This window comes from Phyllobates terribilis, unplaced genomic scaffold (assembly GCF_046119375.1).
Source record: "Phyllobates terribilis strain yellow unplaced genomic scaffold, ASM4611937v1 Scaffold_13__5_contigs__length_258822181, whole genome shotgun sequence".
Classification (NCBI taxonomy): domain Eukaryota; kingdom Metazoa; phylum Chordata; class Amphibia; order Anura; family Dendrobatidae; genus Phyllobates; species Phyllobates terribilis.
Window position 1 is genome coordinate 253,158,419 of NW_027362773.1, and position 25,684 is coordinate 253,184,102.

The following is a 25,684-nucleotide window of genomic DNA, read 5'->3' on the forward strand; positions in this document are numbered from 1 at the left end:
GATAACTTTCAATGTTGGGAATAATCTTTTAATTTCATGCTGCAGTTTATCTAAAATCAAGCCTGTCTCTGAATTAGAGATATACCTGACTCCTTCTGGCCTTATTGCATTGTCTTACTGGGTTCAAAAGATAAATTGAGTTTTGGTGGTGTCCATTAGAAAAAGACTGAGAAGACCCTGGTCTAGGCTGCTCGAGCAGGCCCTTCCAACATTAAGTGGGCAGTCTGTGTCACAATAATGAATCACGTTCTGGTAATTCTAAAATACATCTGACCTCATGGCCCATGTGGAAGACATTAAAAATCTAGTCATCCAACAGACTTGTGGTTTTGCGTAGTTCTAGAAACTGACATAAAAAGACACCACTCTACGCAGTTTTCTCTGCAAGGAACATAAAGTCCTATAGCAAATATGCAAATGAAAATCATTACAACATACTCAACACTAAAAAAGGCAATTGTTGAACAAACAGGGTCAAGTACACACAACACGGATTATGTCCAGATGTGCCTGGTAAATGGAAAATTTTCCTGGATGTCCTGAACAAAAAATACATAGTCAAAAACCTCTATATTTACACACCTAATCAAATCATGAGGACAATTACTGGGTATTGGCTCTCATTGAAGAGGTTATGGAGACTTATTTACAGGCAATATCCAATGGGAAAAGGTATGGAAATCAGCTCAAACCAGAGACATCCATCTGTAGGCAGCACTGTTTTGGGGTTCATGCTCCTCATCAGTACAGGACAAGGTGGTACTGGATCTCACTGAAGAGAACTAGTGAGCATATGGGGCGCTGATCAATAGTCCCAATTGGGAAAGTACGGTTAAAGAAGAGCCGCTACCCAGAACTCAATGCAAAATCTTTAAAGGGGCTCCAGACTGCTATGAGCCACTTATTCTACTGGTGACCTTGTATGCGGCAGAGACCCTTGGGCAATAGGGAACAGGTTCGACTAAATACAAATGTACATCCTAAAGCTGAAAGTCACAATCTCTATGTAAGATCATACAACCAAATTAATTTAGCAAATATTGAGGGAAATTCTCCACCAATTATACATACTGTATTGCTAGATTATATTTATAATCCGCAATGCCATTTTTTTGTGAGAAAAGCCTGCAGCCCTTTTTTAAATGATGATATAGTATCTGCCATCACTACCTCTTGCGGTAGGGCATTGCATGGTCTGTATGCTCTAACTGTAAAGAACCCTTTCCTATTTAGCTGCTTAAATAACCTTTCCTCTACATGTAGTGAATGTTCACTGGTCCTTTGTAAGGAATACTGTAAGTCGTTTGCCAGTCCTTTATATTGACCACACATATATTATTAATACATGTAAATGAGATCGCTTCAAGGCGTCTTTTTTCTAAACTAAACAAGCTCAACTTTTCTAACTTCTCATTTTAGGAGAGGCCTTCCATCCCATGTAGTAATCTAGTTGCCCGCCTTTAAATTGACTCTAACTTCCCAATATCCTTTTTTAAAATGTGGAGCCCAAAACTGTATCCCATATTCAAGATGTGGCCTGACCAGTGACTTAATTGTACAAGTTAGTCATGTTCTCCCCTTAATGACTCTTCTCAAGACTACATGAATTCATTTAGTTTTTTCTCAGAACCTCCATGCCCCTTAGTTTTGCGGTTGTACCTTTTCTAGCTTCAGGGCATCCTTTACAAAAACTAGTGTCCAGAACTGACCTACATATTCCAGATGGGGTAGCCCTAACGCTTTGTAAAGTGGTGGTATTACTTTTCTATCCCGCAAGTCCATACCTCTCTTAATACATGATAATATCCTGCTGGCAAAAGAAGCTGCTGATTGACATTGCCAAATGTTATTTACCTGTGATCTACAAGTACACTCAGGTCCTTCTCTACAAGTGACTCTCCTAGATTTACCCCCCTATAACACATGATTCCTGCATATTGTGATGCTCAGATCCTTCTCTACAAGTGACTCTCCTAGTTTTACCCCCCTAGAACACATGATGCCAGCATATTATGATGCTCAAATCCTTCTCTACAAGTTAAACTCCTAGTTTTACCCCCCTAGAACACATGATTCACGCATATTATGATGCTCAGATCCTTTTCTACAAGTGACTCTCCTAGCTTTACTTTCCCTAGAATACATGATGCCAGCATATTGTGATGCTCAGATCCTTCTCTACAAGTGACTCTCCCAGTTTTACTTCCCCTAGAACACATGATGCCCGCCTATTATGATGCTCAGATCCTTCTCTACAAGTGACTCTCCTAGTTTTACTTCCCCTAGAACACATGATGCCAGCATATTATGATGCTCAGATCCTTCTCTAGAACTTACACTCCCAGTTTTAATCCCCGAGAACACATGATGCCAGCATATTATGATGCTTAGATCCTTCTCTACAAGTGACTCTCCTAGTTTTACCTCCCAGAACAAATGATGTCCACATATTATGATGCTAAGATCCTTCTCTACAAGTGACTCTCCTAGTTTTACCCCCCTAGAACATATGATGCCAGCATATTATGATGCTCAGATCCTTCTCTACAAGTGACTCTCCTAGTTTTACTTCCCCTAGAACACGTAATGCCAGCATATTATGATGCTCAGATCCTTCTCTACAAGTGACTCTCCTAGTTTTACCCCCCTAGAACACATGATGCCAGCATATTATGATGCTCAGATCCTTCTCTACAAGTGACTCTCCTAGTTTGACTCCCACTAGAACATATGGTGCCCACGATTATTAGTGCCCAGATGTATAACTTTTTACATTTAGCTCAAACATTATAATACATTTTGATTTTCTGCTATTTTTTACATTTACACACAAATATAGATAAAGTCAATTTATTTTCACCTGCAAAGAAAATTGTCTTCTCCTCATGGGGATCTTCATAAACAGCATCAATTTTGTCAGGTAGCTCTGGCCAGAAAGTAGCAATAAGCAGGGGACCTGAGGGCCTGCTTCTTCGGTTTACTGACCTCCATATAAATCTTGAGAGAAAACAGATATTGATTAGAAATTTAGATATTTTAATTTTTTTTGGTTATTGTCTGTAGAATATATTTATATTAACATTTTTGTTGCTGCTTGATCGGAACCTTTATGAAGTCTCTATGAAAAATTATTTTTCACTGCCAAGTGGCATTTCCAGACCTCTTTCATTTTATCCATTTACTCATCATACGATAAAAACAGTATTTACGAAGAGCAGATAGGTTCTGCTGGTGCCCTCAGCTGTACCATTAATCCAACGGATCTAAACGCTGACTTATGGACCCAATTAATAAATAACAGAAAACTATACGAAAATCACTTTCTTATTTCTTACCTATCTTTGAAGAAAAAGATCTCTCCTCTAATTTGTGAAATTCCGTCGAATACTAAGTCTTTGCTACAGAGCTCAGGAGTAACGGGGCCCAATGTGGGTGAAGGTCCTGGTCCAGGTTCAGGTCCAGGTCCAGGTTTCGACCCTTTACCTGGAAGATATATGCATGATTATGAAACCGCTAGTCATAGTAGGCATAGTATGGACTGTTGGATTCAGTACCAGATGAAGAAACAAATATTGAGTTCGGTAACCTCTCCAACGTAAAGGTGAACCATCATTTTCATTTTTATTTCATAAATCAATAGTACACATGAAAACAAGCAACTTTGTAATATATCTTATCAGAGAAATCAGCTTCTTTTTCCTCCTGGATTGATCTTTCACTCTCAATTCAGGGGTAAAATCTGTGTTCAGTGAAGACAGATTTTCATATTACTTAAATAGTAAATGACATTTGGTGCTTATAAAGTGCTATGGAGAGGAGAGGGGGAAGGAGGAGAAGGGAGGAGCTAGAGAAAGACACAGACATTCTGCTGCAAGTTCTCCTAAAATGACAGTTGCATTTCAAAGTGTAACTGTCATTTCAGGAGAACTTGCAGCGGAATGTTTGTTGTTTGTGTCTGCCTCTAACTCCTCCTCCTACCTCCATCGAATCTTAGAAGCACCAACTGTCATCTCCATCTCTCTAATGTCAAAATCTGTGTTCACTGAAGACAGATTTTACACGTGAATTGAGAATATTTTGAATGAAAGATCAGTTCAGTAGGAGAAAGAAGCAGATTTAAAAGATGAACACTACCAACATCAAGGTTAAAGGGATTTTCCAATGAAAGTAGTCTATAATATGTTGCCAGGGACACTAACTCATGGGGATCTGGCTGTTGGGATGCCAAACAATCCCAAGAATTGGCCAGTTTTTGTCTAGGCTTCCAATGTAGAGTAGCTCATACTTGTATATTCACTCTATAGAAAGAAATAGGAGTTGCATATCATATTGAGCGCACTGTATTAAAGCTTGTCAATCATGTGCTAAAATATTAGAGACGTATCTGCATATCTGGATCTCAAAAACTAGAGATGTCCAAACTATACTGTAATCTGAATGAAAAATTGGCGTTTTTACCGTTCAATATGATCATTCTTGTAACATACCTGGCGGCGTGCTTGCATAGTGGTCCATCTCCCACTGTGCCAGAGCGCGCACTTGATTTCCAGTCCAGACTATCACTCTGGCTTTCCTCCATGCTGTCTGCTTGCCTCTGTTTCTTCTGCTTAAGGGCGGCGCCCGATCACTTCCTCCTTCTTGTAGCTGCTGCGGGCACACCCCTTGTGCGTCCTCAGCCTATTGCTGTCTGTCACCTGGTATTTAACCCAGCTCTTTCCTGGAATCCTTGCCTGAGCATTGTGTTCTGTCAGTTGGCTTCTAGTCACTGATGTGCCAGGTCCTGTCTATGTTTCCTGCCTTGCGGTTTCAGTTCCCGTGTCTGAACTGTGTCCTGTCTGAACTATCTTCTAGCCTGTTGTCTTCTGCCTATCCTGGAGGCTGTATTTCCAGGCCAGTGTGAACACGCTCCTAGCCTGTTCTTTCCGCCTTCTAGGGGCCGCATACCTAGAACCGCTCCTGTATCTTGCTGCTGTGTCTGTTCTTGTCTGAATACTCTCCTAGCCTGTTACCTGTTTTTCTCTATGTCCGTACCTTCCCTTTTCCTGCAGAATCTGATCCCGTACCTAACTCCTACTCGTTGTCCCTGTACTCCCGCTTGTGAGTTTAGAGTCCACTCGCTACTTCATTGCAAGTATCTTGTGTGTACCTGGTTCTGCCTCTCCCTTCCAGTCTGTTCCGTGTGAACAGAGCCCTGTCCCCTCTGCTCTGCCTTGCTCACCGCTCCTGCGGTTTCCGCTCTGCTCTGCCTTGCTCACCGCTCCTGCGGTTTCCGCTCTGCTCTGCCTTGCTCACCGCTCCTGCGGTTTCCGCTCTTCTCTGCCTTGCTCACCGCTCCTGCGGTTTCCGCTCTGCTCTGACCCTTTGCTCGCTGCTCCGGCAGTCTCGCTCTGCTCTGACCCTTTGCTCGCTGCTCCGGCAGTCTCGCTGTGCTCTGACCCTTTGCTCGCTGCTCCGGCAGTCTCGCTCTGCTCTGACCCTTTGCTCGCTGCTCCGGCAGTCTCGCTCTGCTCTGACCCTTTGCTCGCTGCTCCGGCAGTCTCGCTCTGCTCTGACCCTTTGCTCGCTGCTCCGGCAGTCTCGCTCTGCTCTGACCCTTTGCTCCCTGCTCCGGCAGTCTCGCTCTGCTCTGACCCTTTGCTCGCTGCTCCGGCAGTCTCGCTCTGCTCTGACCCTTTGCTCACTGCTCCGGCAGTCTCGCTCTGCTCTGACCCTTTGCTCGCTGCTCCGGCAGTCTCGTCCTGCTCCTCTCGCTCACCGCTCCAGGCGGCCTTGTCCTGCTCTTCTCTCGCTCACTGCTCCAGGCGGTCTCGTCTTGTTCTGCTCTTGCTCGCCGCTCTGGGTGGCCTCACTCTGCTGTGTTTGTCCACCGCATCTGCAGTTCTGCTCCTGAGTCCCAGTCTGTACTGGGTCCTATCCACTCGGTGCTCCAACCTGTCGTACCTGCCAGTACCTCCCTGCCTGCATACCAGTCGTGCTTACCAGCATCCGCCAGTCTGCATACCAGCCGTGTCTGCCTATACCCAGCAGTCTGTGTGCCAGCCTAACCTGCCTGCTCCTGTATTCCCCTGTGTGGGTCAACAGCCGAGTCCGGGGTCTGTCCTGGAGTAGCACCTGGTCCCTCTGCTCGGTTCCTCCTTGGTGCACTGGCGTCGTATGCCGTCGTGCGACCCTGGTCGGATCGGGTGGATACTTAGTTACGCCCCTCCAGGCATTCACTCTCTGGCACGGTCCAGTGGAATCACTACATATACACGCACACGCCACTCAGCCCGGGCGTGTGCATTACAATTCTGATCTTTTATCATACTAATACTTTCAGGTTCAAACTCACCATAAAGTTCCTGGATCCCACTGACATCATCTTGTGAGAGTCGGAAGTTTTTGACATAGGTGTATATTGGTGCCATTAGTGCACCGGGGTCATCCGAATGCTCGAGTCCAAGAGCGTGTCCAAACTCATGGGCCGCGACAAGAAAGAGGCTATAACCTGGGGGAGAAAAAAAAACCTTGTTGTTGATGGAAGGAAATGGAGTGAAACACCATGTACTGGACATTTAGGAAAATCTCCTAATCAGAGGTGCACTCATACATTTTGGCTTTCTTATACTGTCCCTTCCCACTTGTGTACCTTGATCAGGACAGAAACCCCATTTCCGGTCATCATCGTAGCTGCTGCTACTGGCACACCATAGTTTGCCGTCGCTTCTTCCAGAACTTGTACATGAGTTATACTTATTGCCAAGGAAAGTAAAAGGAAAGACACATGGGGAGCCTTCTGAATTTCCTCCAATTGTAGACAGTGCTGTAAAAATAATCAAAAAGCTTAATTCACAGCTCTGTATGGGTCACGAAAAGGACAAAATCATGGCCCATTTAACGGGCAAGTACTGCAATAACCAACAAACACCCCATGACATACCCATTCTGGTGACCCTTGTCAGTGGCCTAGCTAAACTAGTGACAGCAGTCACGATTATGACTGGGCCCCAAACTCATTGGGGCCAGTGGGCCCTTGTATTACAATTGACAGTTTTACAGTATAGGCTTCCTACCTTCTCTTTGGCCACAATGTAGACCCGTGGCCGAGAGGACACCAAAAACATGCATAGACATTAGTGACCTGGCACAGGGGGCGCGATGACCTCACTGAATTGCGACACCTGTGGAGGGATGCCAACCTCACAGGCCAGAAGGGACCTTAGCCAATTACTGGCCCAAGGGGAAGAAGGGAGGTATCATTACTATGTAGGGGCACAATGGGCATTATTACTATGTAGGTGCACAAAAGGGACATTAATACTATAAAGAGTCACAAAAGGGGCATTATTCCTGCATATGGGGCACAAGGTGGGCATTCTTACTCTGTAGGGGGTCAAAAAAAGTGCCACTAATACTGCATTATTCAGTATTAGCATCTGCAACACACAATATGGGTGTTACCTGTTTGGCACTCTTAAATTTGGGAGCAATATCTATTTGACACTATGGTTTTCAGGACTGCTGTCTGCACTATTTTTTTTAGGGTAACTATAAATAGGACACTATTTAATTTTCAAGTGATAGATACAGTAATGGGGGTCAAAGGGGCAGGAGCAGGCACCGGCTTGGCACAGAAACAAGTCATGCCAGGAAAAAGTGTTCATAGTGGTCTGGGCTGGATGGAAAAGAAAGGAGTCGACATATATAAATATATATATATGTAACAACATAGTATCATAATTATTGAGTCATTATGTGGTGGTGATTGTAGAGATAATGATGTGGCGACATTATTTTATGGTGGTCCTAATGGTATCATTGGCACGATTGTAGCGTGTAGGGTACTGAGAACCAATGACCAGCATAGGGTGTCGTAACAAGGAGCATTTTTTTATTATACATTAATTCCAGTGTTCCATGTTTTGTGTCATGTTTCCACTATGTTAAAGGGGTTCTTCAGAGAAAAAAAAATCTTTCGCTTTATCTTACATTCACTATTATTGGTTAGATGGCCGTTGTATTAATGTTTCGATTTAACAGCGTGGCTGTAAAGCGTTGCCATTGGCATCAAGTGTAAATGCCTGCTGCACTGACACCTAGTGGCCAGTGTGAAAATTAAAAAGTTTTATATATTGATAGCTGGTAAGTTCTGAAAAACGCCCCAAAAGCAACAAAAAAAAGCTTCTTAAAAATAACAGCACATTGTACACTAGTCAATAGACGCTGTTGATATAAATTAGGTCAGGAACACACAGCTTTGGCAAGCTACAAAACAGCAGCCTTGTAAGAGTGAATCGACCTCCCAAGAAATCCTTACAGTGGCTTTCTGTTGGCTTTCTTAGCCAGCTTAGCCCAAAATGCCCCGTGTTACTGGCTGTGCACACAGCGCTTTCCGGCCAGCCGCACTGAGTCATCTTTTTGCTATCCTTTACTCTCTATGAACGATATAATGAATTTACTATTTCCTTGAGTTTACAACCCAACAAGGGCTAATAAGTTCATAAAAAAAAACATATGATCCATAGAAAATATTTGTCACCAGTGGACAACATTTGATCAAAGAGAAGCCTCCTGAGATATTCACTTCTAGGGCTGGAGAAGCTAGCCAAAAAAACAAGAGTCCGGACTTTCTTCCAGTTGCCTCCGTCAAATCCGATGAGTCACTTAAACTGTAAAAAGTTTCTTAAGTCAAATGCTGAATTTAAGAGAGAGCAGGGGATAGCAAAAAAAAAAAAGACTTAATATAGAAATAGTAGCAGGATAAGATATTGCTGGCCATTGGTAGCCACTTCCTAAAAATGAAGGTACAAAGAAGAGATGATCAGCGTCGTACTGGGTTGGCAAAGCCCCACCAGTAACATTAATTCTTGGAGCCACAGTACACAAATTTACTTTTGCTTCTACTTTTGCTTCTGTGTAATATGTTAAAAGAATTATTAGATACCTTTTTCTGCAAATTGTGAATCAAGTGTAATAGCACTATTCATTAGCACCCCTTCACAGGGTTGGCCTACCAGAGGATTCTCCTGTTCTCCTGTGGGCCAGTCCGAGCCTGGAGACACTGATACATTTAGGGGAAGCAAAAGTCCAAGCAAGCAATGGTTGTCATGCACACCGTTGTGCAGTCTTGGCCTTTTTTAAGCAAAAGATGCTACCTATTGTTGATTTCTTAAAGGGGGTAATCGTTGAGGTTGCCCCGGTGGTAATCAGATATTCGCTGTGATGACTTTGTTTGCAAAACGGGGTTGTTTAACATCTAGGGATTTCCAGCCCCCAAAATATTCATAAATTAGCTTTAAAGATTAACTTATATAGCTAACTCATATAGCTCTGTTATGACAGATGCCCCCATCGCCAGGTAGGGGGGTCACGGCCAATATATACCCAGAGAAAGAGGCTGGCTTAGCTACCACATTAAGAGTTATAATCCAAGCAGTTCAAGTCATGTGTGCCCCCTTTGTGTGAAGGGGGCTGGCTGAATGCTCATTTTAATAGCTTGCCATAGTTTATACATACACCTATAAACCACAGAAAAGTAGTTTTGTAGTTACTTCGCATTACTTGTTATGATTGTTTCTTATTGCCCATCCTCATCAACAGCTTCATTTAGAATTCTGCAGGTTTCAGAGCTGAACTCCGTTCTTGAGGACTACACAATGTGTCGCCAAACGGCCATATATAACAGACCGAAGTTGGACCGCAGTGCTCGGACTGGCCGGCGGCTCTCCCTACCCGAGCAAAGAAATATACAGTAAGAAGCTGTCTCGCTCGGATTGGGAGAGCCGCCGGCCAGTCCGTGCATTGCAGTTCGATTTATACGGCTGTCTGACTTGTGCTCTTAGGTTTAGTAATGTGCATTCTGTGAAGTGTTCTGAATGCTGCATTATACATTGTCTGGTCTAATGCACACCATGAGGCTGATCAATGACACACGGGAGTCTCCTGGAGCTCCATATTGTAAAGCCACAAGAATATTGTGCACTGCCAGTTCATGCTCCTTTGGGTAAATTGAAAATTCCCAGTAGGAAATTGCGCAGTGCCTCTAATCTCAGCATTGGGAGTGAAGAAGGGCTGCTGCATGCCGAATGGGGGATAGATGCCAAGGCAAGTGTTTGGTGCAGGGCAGGTATCATGTATCGAGTAGAATACGACATGTGCCCCATATGTGCCAACACCGACCTTATGTGAGACACATAGTTTCATATATATATATATATATATATATATATATATATATATATATATATATATATATATATATATATATATATATATATATACTGTATATATATATATATAACTCTTCAAATTACACACCTGTTTCTGGGCAGAATCCATAGGATTTATCCTGGTCATAGTCTTCGGTTGTTGCACACCACCGGTAGCTATCCGTCCTTCCCTCGGTTGTACAGCTGTCGTAGCTGTTGCCTTGAAACTTAAAAGGAAACTTGCAGGGTTTTCCATCTGCATTTCCAGCCAAAGTGAATAATACTGGAGGGGAAAAAAAGGAAGAGGTTTCAGGTGCTGATTTCATCACACATTTAGACAAAAGAATGGAGGATCCGACTACACAGAGTTTGTTTGTAGTCTGTTGTCATGGAGACACACAGGTCTGCAACAGAAGGAGATTTTAACTAAAGGGGTTGACCACTATTGGACAACTTATGGGCTGCAGCTCTCACATTCCTCCCTGCACTCATGTGATATTGTTACGTCACATGACAGCTGCAGCCCATCGGCAAACAGCTGCAGCCTGTCAAAGGCCGCTGACAGCATGCAAAACAATGTCACATGAGCGCTGGGAGAAACTGCGCCAATATCTCTGAAACGGTGCCGTTCCGGGAGATGGGTGTGTGTTGACATTATTTCGGGCACTATAACATTTAATGAGCGGTAGCACTGGTGGACAACCCTTTTAACACTATTTGCAAAGTTTCTTAAAAGGTTTGTCCACTACTCATTGGGTTTGACCACCCTGCTGAGAAGATATTGAAGGCTCAAACTATAGTTAGGCCATCAATATTAAAGGGGTTGTCCAGGATTGTGGTGACAGTCGTTTCTTCTAAATCGTCACAGTGCGCACATTGCACGTTGTCAGGATCCTAAGAGTGGGTGGTCACATAACCACAATTATGTGATTTCCATACTTCCGGCCACATTCTGACTAGACGTGCACGTCTAGTTGGCACACGACTGCTCTTGTCACCGACACTGGAAAATCCTGACAGTGTGCGGTGTACACGCTGTGAGGATTCAAAAGTCTACCTTCATATAGAGTGATTGCAGACTTTCGTCACGAACCTGGATGTCCCCTAAAACCTCTTCAGGGTGAGTTCACACAATGCAGTCAATGTGTTTTTTTTAATTGTAATTTTCAAGAATTCCATGGAAAATGTGTCGTTCTTGCCACAGTTTTCAAAGACGCACCACAATCGCGTCGCTATTATTGGGTGATCGAAGCCAAGTTTTTCTTCTTCTGTACAACCCCTTCCATGGATCTGCCTCCGTGTTACTCGATAATAAGAGAAGTATTCTCTTCTGATCGTTGTCTGGATTTACTGGACCCTCTGACTTTTGGTGTATTTTCTGCTGACACCACTTCCAGATCACTGCGGTCTAAATTGTTTCTGGATAAGTTAGAAAACAAAGAACTTTTTCTTTTTTTTTTCGACCTCATAAAAACACTGACTCATACAAGCCGTGCCTGTAACTACATAGGAGAGTAGAAAACCTTGGAAGGAAAGGGCATTTCTAATAAGAAACATGTGTCCCAGCTGCCTACAGAAAAATCCCCAAGAAATGTTTGCATAGATGAAAAAGTGCCTGCAAATCAAAATATACGATCCAAGGAAATCGCTTTGTAGAAGCCATTAACCCCTTTATGCTTTTAGCCATAGAAGAAAGTTTTCGGAAGGCACTGACTCCACCAGAAATTAAGCCTCGGGCACCTATTTGAAATCTGTATCAGTGCCCCCCAACAATCAAATATCATTCATAGCACTAGTCTCCTCATAAATGGCAAAGGTCCAGAGGAAAGCAAACCCAAACCCATGGGTGCAAGTTGCCAATTTTGCCTTTCAGGCAGGGCCTATTTTAGCTGGTGGTAAATTAGGCAGCAGTCCTATGCAATTATTTCCTAGAGGCCCATAAAGGGGTTGTCCACCTCTGGGGACAATTTTTATTTTACGTAAACAAATATATTTGGGGGCTAAAAAAAAAAAAATTTTCAATTTTGTTGAAAATGTTGCAACCGTTTTGTTTTCCAGGCTCTTTTTTTCGCTGCACATTGAACTTTGATGTGGTCTGTGGTTATAAATCAGCTAGGGAGAGCTAAAAAAAAAAAAAAAGGAAGGACAAAAGAGTAACAAATATCAGAATGAGCTCACTGATAAATTCATAGCAAGGAGTTAAAGGTGCAAGTTATTTTAGTGAAACCCAGTTGCAAAAAATTATTTTAGCTAAAAATACCATGCATTTATGCAAGAAAAAATAAGTGTGCAAAAGAAGCAACTAAAAAAAAACTTTTTGCTTTATGTAAGTATTATTTGGGCACTGCATGGCAGTACTACGTGAGCAATGTATAGTAGTGTAATCAGGCACTTTATAGTATTATTAAGATATAACATGGAGGCAACAGAAAACAGCCAAAATTTAAGACCCTCAGCCTAAACCATACACTCATTGCTCAAACATGAAGACCTCATGGAGATTACTCAAAAGTTCAGGTATTCTATAAGCATATGGTGTCATACAGGAATCCTTAGAGATTCTATGGCTTCATACAGGCTTGGACTGGCCAACAGAAGAACCGGAGAATCCTCCGGTGGGCCCCTGTGCAAGAGTAGGCCACCACCCTCTTATATGAGCAGTACTAGGCACAATACTTGAATCACTATGTACAGACAAATGTGGCGCCTCGCTCCCGCTCGCTAGCCCTACCCTGAGAGATGGGGTTACTCGGAACCGGGCCTCCTGTGTACGGTGGATGCAGTCGTGGCCTAGGCCCGGCCTGTGCCCAGGGTCGTCACAGTAAAAAAATAAGGGCCAGGAGGGACGTTGGTAATCAAGTGAATGTGATGACTACACCACCTGTGGTGTTCTGGTGATCCTCCACCAGCGCTGCGGCAGTCCTCTGAGGCGGGATGTCGTGGCAGCAGAAGATGGCACTACTCCCCACAGGCGGAGCAGGTCCTCAGGGCAGAGAAGAGGGATCAGGGGAGTAGTAGTGGGTGGTGTGGTGAGGTGTGGTGCCGCGCCGAAATAAAGAACCGGAGGCAATGGATGCAGTCTTCCAAACTTTACTCACGTTGTTAGGTGTCAGCTGCAAGGCTTCTCCTTGCTCCTCACGGCGCGCTGCGGCCACCAGGAAGGGGTTCAGCACACTCCGGGTAGTTCGGGTGCATCAATCAGGACCCCTCCCCCCGCACCAGAGTGTTCCTAGAATTTTCCACTAGGTCCTCTCCTGTCCGTATGTGGTGCGTGTTACAAGGCTGGGTCTCCCTCTGGCTATACACAGAACAAGGGTACGGGTGGCGACTCCGCTCCGTCCGTTACTCGGTGGGATCCTCTAAGCCTCCGGGCTTTTCTGACTGAGACGTGAAGTAGCAAAGCCAGTTATCGGGGGCCGGTACCCCTCTTGCAGCAGGAGTCCCTCTGATTTGGCCAGAATGAGGGTAGCAGGTGGCGTACGCCGCTCCGACCGCATCCCCTGGGATCCTTTTGCCTGTGGAGTTTTACTCCTCCGCGCCCCTCCAGGCCTTCTTAGGTAGGGACCTTGACTGGGTAGAGACAGTGGTTAACTCTAACCCGCTCCTCGTCTCAAGGCCAGAGAACGAGGACCGTGTATCTTCAACTGGCTGCAGGTTCTTAGCAGAAAGCCACATTCAGCGATGAAGACCACAATCAAAAGACCATGAACCTAAGATGGCCGTTAGTTAAATATGAATTTAGTAAGTGTAACCTAAAGGTTCCCCCTTACTTTTGGTTCCCCCCCCATCTTCTCTATCCCGGCTGGGGCAGCACTATGGTGCCTTAAGGCCCCCCTCAGGACAGGAGTGGTGTAGTGTTGAATGGATGGCTGAGTCCTGAGAGGTGCTCCATCCTTACCTCGGAGAGGAGATACCACACCTCGGTCTGAGGTGCAGTACCCCTGTGGCGACTGAACCCTCAGGGGCGCCACACAAAGGCGGCATCTTATTCATTTAACAATCTACCTACTTCATTGTTATATAAATTTATGATTGAGGATAATGTCACATTTGCATATACAGTGGGGAAAATAAGTATTTGATACACTGCCGATTTTGCAAGTTTTCCCACCTACAAAGAATGGAGAGGTCTGTCATTTTTATTGTAGGTACACTTCAACTGTGAGAGACAGAATCGAAAAAAAAATCCAGAAAATTACATTGTATGATTTTTACATAATTAATTTGCATATTATTGCAAGAAATAAGTATTTGATACAATAGAAAAACAGAACTTAATATTTGGCACAGAAACCTTTGTTTGCAATTTCAGAGGTCAGATGTTTCCTGTAGTTCTTGACCAAGTTTGCACGCACTGCAGCTTGGATTTCGGGCCACTCCTCCATACAGATCTTCTCCAGATCTTTCAGGTTTCGGGGCTGTCACTGGGCAACATTGAGTTTCAGCTCCCTCCAAATATTTTCTATTGGGTTGAGGTCTGGAGATTGGCTAGGCCACTGCAGGACCTTGAAATGCTTCTTACGGAGCCGCCCCTTAGTTGCCCTGGCTGTGTGTTTCAGGTCATTGTCATGGTGGAAGACCCAGCCACGATCCATCTTCAATGCTCTTAATGAGGGAAGGAGGTTGTTGCCCAAAATCTCACGATACATGACCCCATCCATCCTCCCTTCAATACTCTTTGCAGAAAAGCACCCCCAAAGTATGAGGTTTCCCCCACCATGCTTCATGGCTGGAACAGTGTTCTTGGGGTTGTATTTATCCTTCTTCTGCCTCCAAACACGGCGAGTGGAGTTGATACCAAAAAGTTCTATTTTGGTCTCATCTGACCACATGACCTTCTCCCATGCTACCTCTGGATCATCCAGATGGTCATTGGTGAACTTCAAATGGGCCTGGCCATGTGCTGGCATGAGCAGGGGACCTTGTGTGTCCTGCAGGATTTTAATCCATGACGGAGTAATGTTTTACTAACGGTAATATTTGAGACTGTGGTCCCAGCTCATTTCAGGTCATTAACCAGGTCTGATTTCTGACTTTTCTTAGAATCATCCTTACCCCACGTGGTGAGATTTCGCATGGAACCCCAGACCGAAGAAGTTTGACAGTCATCTTGTGTTTCTTCCATCTTCTAATAATTGAGCCAACAGTTGTTGACTCCTCACCAAGCTGCTTGCCCATTGTCCTGTAGCCCATCCCAGCCTTGTGCAGGTCTATAATTTTGTCCCTGGTGTCCTTAGACAGCTCTTTGGTCTTGGCCATGGTGGAGAGGTTGGAGTGTGATTGAGTGTATGGACAGATGTTTTTTATACAGGTAACAAGTTCAAACAGGTGCAATTAATATAGGTACTGAGTGCAGAGTAGGAGGGCTTCTTAAAGAAATACTAACAGGTCTGTGAGAGCCAGAATTCTTGCTAGTTGGTAGGTGATCAAATACTTATTTCATGTAATTTAATTATTTAAAAATCATACAATGTGATTTTCTGGGTTTTTCTTTTTAGATTCTGTCTCTCACAGTTGAATTGCACCTACGATAAAAATTACAGACCTCCATTCTTTGTAGGTAGGAAAACTTTCAAAATTGGCAGTGTATCAAATACTTATTTTTCCCACTGTAGCTGAAAAGTGGGGCCCTGAGGTTGGTTTCTGGCACCCCAGTCCGACGTCTGTGTGTGGTCGTGCAGGATGCAATGTTAGCTCGATTTAGTTCTCGATCCATTGAGCTCCGTTTGATAAAACTTTATATCTCTTAATTGCTAAAACGTGTAGATTACATTACGACTAAGCGCATATTAAGGGTGACTTTGTTCTTTTTCCCTAAATAAACTAACAGATCTACATAAGGTATTTGAAAAAAAAATCTTCTTCCGGAAGAATGTATTTTCCTTCCCAGTATGAGTCCTGCTCTGGTTTTCTGATGTTTTTTCAGCATGCACAAAGAATGTTGTGTATGGCTCCGGCACTGTAATCTCCATACTCATTGTCTATTACCAAATGGAATTTTCAAATTAGAGTTTGTCCATACTGGCATCCTGTTTAAAGGGAAACTCCAACATGAATTATCTTCAACCAATCTGACAGTGGAAGATTTGGATGTACTGATGCAACAGAGGCACAAAACCCATGCTTGCCAAAGTTTAAAGGGACCCTGACGGCTGATACATGCTGCCCGATCCATGGACAACATGGATCCGACACGATCCAATTTCAGCCATTTTTGAAAAGCTTCGGCATTTCAGAGAAAAATATAGTTTAAAAGCTGCTGCACTGGAGGGACAGGTCTTTGCCTATATAGACAGGAAGGGAGAAAGCTGTCGGTCACTGGCAGCAGGCGGGGAGAAGCTGCCGGGGACCCGCCTGTCCGACTAGTCTACCATGAATCTCGGTCCACAGCGGCTTTTGCACTATGTATTTTTCTGAAATGCTGTGTCGTTTCATAGATAAACATGTATGGCTGAAACCATACAGCCAACGTCTGATACATGATGCCGTTGGATAGGGCACAATTATCGAGAATGAGCACACCTAGGAACACTAGTTCATGATAATCTTGCAGTCTAAACAGGCTGCTGGTCACCTGAGTAACAAGTTAAATGCTCATTCGTCAGGCGAAAAGATCTTTTGGCCAGCAGAAAAAAAAAATCATCTTTCTCAGCAGCACATCATCCTGTGTAAACAGGACATGTGCTGCCAAGAACAATGAAAGCCTATGCGTACTGAGTGATTTATTACTCATTGTTTAGTGCACATCCGAAGCGGGGTGGGCCTGTATAAATAGGCTATTAAATGATCGCTGATCAGGAAACAAGCAGCTGATCGGTGGTCACTTAGCGCCGGTAGCGGATCTCTAGAGTTGGCCTTCCAAAGCTCCCTGGGTTGTCATGTGAAGCCTCCCCAGGCTTCATGTTTGGACACTGGGATGATAGATTATTTTCTGGCGTTATACACAAGAAACCTTAAAATAGTGCTGAGTTCCAGGAGGTTTCAACGTCCATCTCAACAGATTTGTCAATTCTTCAGTAGTTCAGAAGGTCTCCGAGCCTCCTTGAGTTTTAGGAGACTTGGCATGGACTCCGAAGCCTCTGCAAGAGAATTGATGCTGTTGGTATCTGCTGGGTGAGTCTCACAAACTTAGAGTGACAACCTTCAAAGTCTATGGCACCAATGAAATATATTATTATTTAACAGCCTTCAGCTCAATCTCGAGCCATGGCGACCTCATGAATGAATGCTCTGTAAGAAGATTGATCTTGTACAAGCCTAGATAGGTCCACCAGGGTCTTCTCTGATGTTATCTTGATAGTTTCAAGCCATCGGGTTGCTGGTCTTCCTCTTTGCCTTGTGCCTTCTATTATTCTGACCATGATGTCCTTCTCCAGTGATTGTTCTTTTCATATGATGTCTCCAAAGTAGGAAAGTCGTAGTTTTGTGATCCTTGCTTCGAGTGACATGTTTGGCTTGATTTGTTCCAAAATTTATTTTTTTGTTCGTCTTGCCATCCATGGTATTGATAACATCTTTCTCCAGCACCATATTTAGAATGTGTCAATCCTTCTTCTGTCTAGTTTCTTTATCGTCCAAGTTTCGCAACAGCCAAGTTTTGCTTTTGGATGTTTATCTTAGTGCCATAGATTTGAAACAGGGTGGCAAGGCATAAGCTTGACTTCCACTCCACTGAAAAGTCTCCTAACTGCCATCTTTTGGGAGAATAGGTCCTCAAACTCAATCTCCCGGAGCTAATACCATCACATTCAGATATACAAAAGGCAAACAATAGGCAAATATGTAAAACATGGTCTCTCCAAATCAACCAGTGCTAATTTGAATGCTGGCAATCTACAGTATGCGTCAGCGCTGTGGTATATGGAAACATTATGTACATAATAGTAAATCACAAAAAAACGACGGAACGTATTTAGTAATGAACTTACATTCGTGAGGACAAAAGCCGTATTTGCCCTCTTTATCAAAGTTGTACGTTGTTGAACACCAGAGGAATCCATCACTTCGTCCGGCATCTGTGCAGCTGGTGTATTCCTTGTCGTTGAAGAGGAAAGGAAATTTGCAGAACTCGCCATCGGCATTTCCATATTTAACTTTCACAACTGTGGGTGGAGAATGACAGCTGTTTAACAGCGCTTGAACGGGGGAAACACATCACAGTACGCCAAAAGCTCCGAAGTGGGTGTCTACAGCTGAAGTGCTCTCTACAATAAGCGCTCCGAATGCCCGAGTGCTGCCTGTAGCACTCTACCGATTGGAAGGTACAGCCATCACTCAAGCAGGGGGCGCTTACCGCACAGATCCAAGAGCATTTAAGTCTTCAAGACCCCGATTAGAGAAAATGCTGTGCCCTACTAAAACTTCTCTTTTACAGTAATGCTAATAATACACAATGGTCTAATCTGTGATCCATGTCTCCTACCTAACAGTTTGGCGGGGTGAAAAATGATCACAGAACCCTTTAAAGAGAATCTTCCTACGCAATCTGAGAGCAGCATGATGTAGAAAAAGAGACCCTGAGTCCTGTGATGTGTCACTTACTGGGCTGCTTGCTGTAGTTTTTATAAAATCATTGTTTTAGTAGCAGGAGATTATCACTAGAGGACTACTAGGACTGCTCTCAGGTAGTCCAGCCACGCCCCCACCACTGATTGGCAGCTTTCTGCCTATGCACAGTGTATACAGAAAGCTGCCAATCAGATGTTTGGGCGGGGTTATACAGAGCTCATCATTCAGAGAACAGCAGATAAAACAGTTTTAAATCAAAACGGTAGCAAGTAGCTCAGTAAGTGACAGATCACTTACATTATGCAGCTCTCAGATTAGGTAAAACAAAAACATAGTGACATATAACCTTTAAAGGGGTAGTCCTGCCAGGAAAAAATATTTTGAATATGGCCTAAAATAAAAATAAAATACCAAAAATGTCATATTCAATTGGTTCAGTCCTGACACTTCCTGGGTGCCCTGCCCGTTCCTACTTCCTATTCCAGTAATGACATCCCGACATGGACATTGTCAATCATTGACATCAGAGGAGATAGAGGTAGCGATCGGGTGAAGCAGTGACCCGCTACAGTCAGTGATTGGTTGCAGTGGTCAAAATATAGTAAGAAATTAAACAGTAGAGACCAAGTAATGACGTGATGTTAAAAAGTAGACTGTAATGGTAATGGTAGTCCGCTCTTTGATGTACTGACTTTGAGTCTAATACCCAGCAGATGAGGAATATGTACCCATAGGGCATTACATTGCGTGTGCAAACACATTTGTGTTACCTTGTCCTTCTCCTAAAGTCCAAAGTTCATCATCATCAAAGTGAGAGTCGCCACCAATCCCTGATCCTGGTGCGAAAGCGTGAGCCAACAGGCCATCTTTACCGTCAAATGGATAGCCATCCCCATGCTCTAAAAAAACAGATCAGTAATAGTGAAGTCTACGAGGAAGCACAAACCATACAAACAAGAAAGAAAAAGTCAATTACCCCAGCGGCCAAAATTGATCATGATATCAGCATCTCCATCCATGAGTCGAGTGAACTTCAAAGGGGTGACATCACTCCAGACTTTAAATGCCCGAGCAAAAGCGTCATCCACGGTTTCGGGGTCCAGATCTATAGTGTAACCCAAGATCCTAAAGAAAACTGATAAATGGTTAGCGAAAAGTTTATGTCATAAAGCGGATCACCGGTTTGACAATCAACTGTCTTCAAAGCAGTTTTGCATTGCTGGGACCTCCAGTGATCAGTTGGGGAAATACAGCAGTAAGTGTTCAGTCTCCCTGCAGCTCCCCCACAGGAGGTAATGAGCATTACACAGCATAAAAATCAATGATTTCTCTGTATAATGCAGGACAGGTCGTCCAGACGCTCTTTGTGAAAGATCTCTCTGCCATGGTCAAGAAATAAAGATCCTGAACAAGGACCCCTTTATTGTCTCCTAATTCCCTAAGAGTGTCTTCAGCCCCGTCGGTGACCCTATTTAAATCCTACATAGCAGGATCCTAGGACATGAATTCACCTGTATGTTACATCATTTTTCTCCCACTTGGGCTTCCTTGGGAAGAACTGGTAGTTGGCCACATCAGCGTTACCACATCTGGGCTTTTTCATAGTTTCAATGGTCTTTTGATCCATCTCTCCGGTCTCTGGAATACGGAAGAACTTCTGCATTTTCTTCAAGGTATCCTTTAGCACCATCAGACATGAGTCTTTAGGGCAGCCATAATACTTCAGGAGGTATTGCTGTTAGGTAAAAATTATATTAATGTAACATTTAGGAAATAATATAATTCCATTTTACGCTCAGAACAATGTGAAAACTCTGCTTTGGTTGTGTGATAATGTCCTCGTGTGTGTCCTCCCAATGAGAGGGACAGGCCCCAAAAGAGCCAAAAAAGCATTGTGGGAGGGCACACACGCATTATCGGCCAAGGGTAAGTAATAGTCCTTATGTTTTATATCGTCCTGTCCTCTTATGGGTGGTCCTTTTATCTCCTGGACCACCATGAGAACATTTTGCCCTGCCCAATAGAAAAGTTATTTAATGGTTTATAGGCACATTTCAAGTCATAGCTGGGAGTTCATTGTAAAAGTGTGGTGGCCATTGGGAGGACCAGCACTCACTTGTCCAAAAAAGTAAAAAATATCTAATTGGATTCAATCATGTTAAAATCCAACAGTAAAAAAACACATTCTGGCAGTCATTACACCTTTTAAACTGTTCCTTTTTTTTTTCTTCAACTTCTTAAAAGAGAGTGGCATTATTTATTCTAGAAACAGATGTTGGTGGAGTGATGGACATGGTGACATCGTATTGATTTTTTCTGGATATGCGGTGTAACCAACCAAAAAGGCTAATGCTGCAAAAGTGTGCAGCAGGGTTGGACTGGCCCACCAGAGAACCTGAGAAACTTCTGGTGGGCCTTGGCTTCTCCTTCAGGAGAGTTTATAGTGAAAACCTTGCAGCTACTATGGGGCTCTTGAGTGGGAGAGAACCTGGCTCCACCATCTGAATTTCAACAGTATCTGAACAATCACGTGATGACCGATCGAATCAGCAAGCAGAGCCGAATCCTAACATTGTGTATCTTATGGCTATAGCACTTGATAAAGTGCCTGATAAAAATTAGTCTAGGTCTAAAAATCTACTTTAATGATGCATTGGTTTTGTGTACATGAAAGGTGGGCACTCAGAATCAAGTCCTCTGGTGGGCCTAATGTTCTTCAGTCTGACACTGGGTGACATATTGTATAATAATGTTGTTTCAACACTATACAAGGCATCATGCCTGTGTAGTCCTAGTCCTATCGAAAAAAGATCAAAAGTAATTAACTTGGTTTTACATTTATGATGCTCATCCTTGGTTACAGATCTATGGTTGTCGTTGTACTCTAAACTCTCGTACTATCTCAGGTCTACATGTATGGTACCAACTGTTGGTTTAAAGCAGTGCAACAATTTATAGTGCCCTATGAGTATGATTCATCAAGCTGTTTTTGGCAGAATTCTGGTGTAAGACATTTTGAAATTCTGCAAGTTATGCCAGTCCCAGCCAGCTCTGACAACTTTTTGAAGTTGGAGAAACTTGGGCACAGAGGGACATGGCCAAGTGCATCCAATAAATGCATCATAATGTATGCAGAAGTGGCATAAATTACAACAGAAATGTACATCAGCCCCTGCCTGGAGTAACATTACTGGCGGTGGCACGTGACAATTGAAAGTTGTACCAAATTCTCTAAAGAGGAGCACGCCTCAAAATAAATTTGGCACATCTTACTCTAGTGCTCCCTTCGTTACCGATGTACAAAACCCCATTTGCGATGTCTAGCCTTGGTTTGTAGCAAGAACTATAGATAATAGACATTTCTTAATGTTGGTACCATCTTGGGTTTATAGATTTGGTGGCAATTTTTGCTTCAAAACAATATTAAAACACCCTTAGTTCATAGCAATATTACAATTATTAGTGTGCTTTGTATAGTTAGTGTGCTTTATATAGTTAGTGTGCTTTGTATAGTTAGTGTGCTTTGGTTTTACATACAGTTCGTGGTTGGTCATTATCACTGTAATTTGGATTTACATGTCTGGTACCCAGTGTTGGTTTATAGCAGTATTTTAGTATCCCCTTAGGTTTACATGTGTTGTGGTAGTAGAATGATAATCATTAGCATGCTCTGAATTTTTGGTACCATGTATGGTGCCCAAGTTTTACAATTTTTGGCACATTTTTGGTGTCCATCCTTCATAGCAAGAATTCTAGCTAATAGTCAGCTTTGTATTTTGGTATCCTCTTGGCTTTACATCTTGGGTACTTAGGGTGATGTATTGCAATGTTTGATATTTTGCGTACTTTGGGACCTCTCAGATTACACTTGTGGTGCCCATCCTTGGTTATAGAATTATAGCTGCTAGTGCGCTCTGATTTTTAGGTACCATCTCAGGTGTACATGTGTGGTGCCCGCTTTTTCTTCGTAACATTACTACAATAGTTAGTGAGCCTTGTATTTTGGGAACACCTTGGTTTACCACCCTTAGTTGATAGCCTAGTTTACCATCTTGGGTTTACATATGTGGCGGTCACGCTTGGTTCAAAGCCATATCCCGTTGGTTCGTCAGTTCACTTTGTATTCTGGTAGCACGTTGGGTTTACATATGTGTAATAGCTTTTTTTAGATTCTAAAGGGACATAAGTCTCACAATATTTTGTTTTGATGGAAATAACTCTACCATCCTTAGATAAGCTGCGGCCGACATTGCCCTACTTTTGCACTCTCAGTTCATTGATAGTCTCTTTTATGCCCTGATAGACAATTGGGTTTCTTTTTACTCCTTATCCAAATATTGCAACGTCGATGGTCCGTACATGTAGCTGGACCTTCTTTATAAGAAGAAAACAAGTTTCTTCAGGTCTGAAGACCAATGTATCAATTAGAAATGTTTTTTTTTTAGGAGCGAAGCTCATGACAAAGTCCAGATACACAAACTGAGAAAGAAGAAGAAGCCATTAACATGAGCCTACTTACTGTGACCATCTCTTTGTCCGTCTTGGGCGAGTTGTCTCCTGGAAACTTTATGATGGGAGAAGGTGCAGCTGCACTCTGATCAAACTGAACAAAGAGCTGGTAATAAAAGGCGCAGAGCTGAAATATGTGAAGGGTCTTCATGTTTGCTGGGCACTGCCACGTCTGTAGTTATCTACCCGAAGCTCTGGGCACCGGAGAGGTAACGAATCCCCGTGTGTGTGGCTTCTGAGGTTTCTGGTTGGGCTACGTTCCTTTGTATGTGAAGGATCCAGATGTACTGAGCATTCTGTAGAGGAAACAGGAGAGGAGGAGGGAGGCCAGATGTGGTGGGTAGGATGTCCTTTATTAACCCCCACAGCACCAGTTTACTGCTGGACTGAAAGATCCTCTTTGTAGTTGAATCCCACAAGCAAATATATGACAAATCCCATAAAAGCGCAATCAACAACATGCAGGGCTAGAATATAGGGAGGGCAAACAGGGCAACAACTGTGCTGATGCCTCCTACAGCCAGTTCCCTGCAGACCTTCACGACAGCAAGACATGGGAGAACAACGAGCAAAATAAAGGATTTCCCATGTGGGAGAAGATGTAGATAGCATTATTTTCCTGGCGACATTGCTAACTAGAAATTATCCAGTTGCCCAAGCAAACTGGTAAAGAAATAATTCCAAAACACCATTCCCTGCTTCCTTACCAGCAGGCTTGTCCTCTATACGTTAGATTGTCATCAGATCCTCTTGACATTAATGAGATTTTTCCCAAATTATTGTTGGGTGACGCTCAAAAAAATAAAGTAAGGGAACACTTAAATCACATATCAGATCCTGATGAATTTAAAATAGATTTGAGATGAAACTCTTTACTGAGGGGAAATTCTGTAATTCTCGAAGAACAAAATGACATATCAATGGTCAATGGACACCTGAATCATCAGCCGACTCATCCCAAAAATCAAACTAAAAGAATGATATCACAGGTGGATCCAATTTTATTGAATTTCATCAAAGCAAATTATAATGGCTGAGTAGTGTGTCTGGCCCCCCACCTGAATGTGTGCACTCCCGACAACGTCTGGGAAATCCGGTCTTGCTGTATGAGGTTGTAGGCACCATAACGTTCTCCATGATGTCTCCAGAGTCTTCACGCCTGCCCCATGTGTTCAGTGTTTCCCTGCTCTCATCTATGCAAAGAACAGGGTTGTAATGTGATGTGAAAGTGTTCCCTTAATTTTTTATTGGATCAGTGTATTATATGACTTTACTACAGTCGTGGCCAAAAGTGTTGAGACTGACACAAATTTTGGTTTTTAGTTTGCTGCTGCAGTGTTTTTAGATCTTTTAGTCAGATGTTTCTATGGTTACTGAAGTACAATTAGAAGCATTTCATAAGTTTTTATACTTTTATTGACAAATACAAAGTTTATGCAAAGTGTTGACCCTTATTTTTCAAAACTTCGCCCCTTCGTCCTGGAAGCTGGATATCAATTTCTGGGCCAAATCCTGACTGATGACAACTAGGAATGAGCAGACCTGTGGAAATTCAGGTTCAACCAAACTTTAGTCCAAAGTTCAGTTCGGGTACCAGAACTTTACCCGAACTTGAAACAGAAGCCGAACCCCATAGAAATCAATGAGGACCCGAACTTTGGAGCAGGAATATCTCTCTCTCTCAAAATGGACTTCTGGGAGAAGTCCGTACTGAGTTCAGCACCGGTACGAACCACAAACATTACAGTTTGGGTACGCTCATCTCCAATGACAACTCATTCTTACCTATCCAGTACTGGGTGTTTATCACAATTTCTGTGTTTTTGTTTTTCCTCCTGCTTTTTGAGTAATGATCATACAGGCGCATCTCACTAAATTAGAATATCATCAAAAGTTCATTTATTTCAGTTCTTCAATACAAAAAGTGAAACTCATATTATATAGAGTCATTACAAACAGAGTGATCTATTTCACGTGTTTATTTCTGTTAATGTTGATGATTATGGCTTACAGCCAATGAAAACACAAAAGTCATTATCTCAGTAAATTAGAATACTTTATAACAACAGATTGAAAAATGTTTTTAAAATCCGAAATGTTGGACTACTGAAATGTATGTTCAGTAAATGCACTCAATACTTGGTCGGGGCTCCTTTTGCATCAATTACTGCATCAGTGCGGCGTGGCATGGAGGCGATCAACCTGTGGCACTACTGAGGTGTTATGGAAGCCCAGGTTGCTTTGATAGCAGCCTTCAGCTCGTCTGCATTGTTGGGTCTGGTGTCTCTCATCTTCCTCTTGACAATACCCCATAGATTCTCTATAGGGTTAAGGTCAGGCGAGTTTGCTGGCCAATCAAGCACAGTGATACTGTTGTTTTTACACCAGGTATTGGTACTTTTGGCAGTGTGGACAGGGGCCAAGTCCTGCTGGAGAATGAAATTTATATCTCCAAAAAGCTTGTAAGCAGAGGGAAGCAT

At 43.1% G+C, this 25,684-nt stretch overlaps 1 protein-coding gene across 1 annotated transcript in view; it reads right to left on the reverse strand.

The window, feature by feature from the left end:
- The window catches only part of MMP2 (matrix metallopeptidase 2), a 37,591-nt gene extending 14,063 nt beyond the window's left edge, over nucleotides 1-23,528 (reverse strand). Inside the window, exons 1-10 of the mRNA XM_073659390.1 lie at nucleotides 23,215-23,528; nucleotides 20,207-20,430; nucleotides 19,672-19,820; nucleotides 19,466-19,594; nucleotides 18,116-18,289; nucleotides 10,297-10,470; nucleotides 6,629-6,802; nucleotides 6,332-6,487; nucleotides 3,336-3,483; nucleotides 2,861-2,997 (exon numbers count right to left, since the gene is read on the reverse strand). Coding sequence (XP_073515491.1) covers nucleotides 2,861-2,997; nucleotides 3,336-3,483; nucleotides 6,332-6,487; nucleotides 6,629-6,802; nucleotides 10,297-10,470; nucleotides 18,116-18,289; nucleotides 19,466-19,594; nucleotides 19,672-19,820; nucleotides 20,207-20,430; nucleotides 23,215-23,355 — 1,606 coding nt within the window. The 5' untranslated portion in view covers nucleotides 23,356-23,528. The remainder of the gene's footprint in view (nucleotides 1-2,860; nucleotides 2,998-3,335; nucleotides 3,484-6,331; nucleotides 6,488-6,628; nucleotides 6,803-10,296; nucleotides 10,471-18,115; nucleotides 18,290-19,465; nucleotides 19,595-19,671; nucleotides 19,821-20,206; nucleotides 20,431-23,214) is intronic.
- Nucleotides 23,529-25,684: the final 2,156 nt, after the last annotated feature.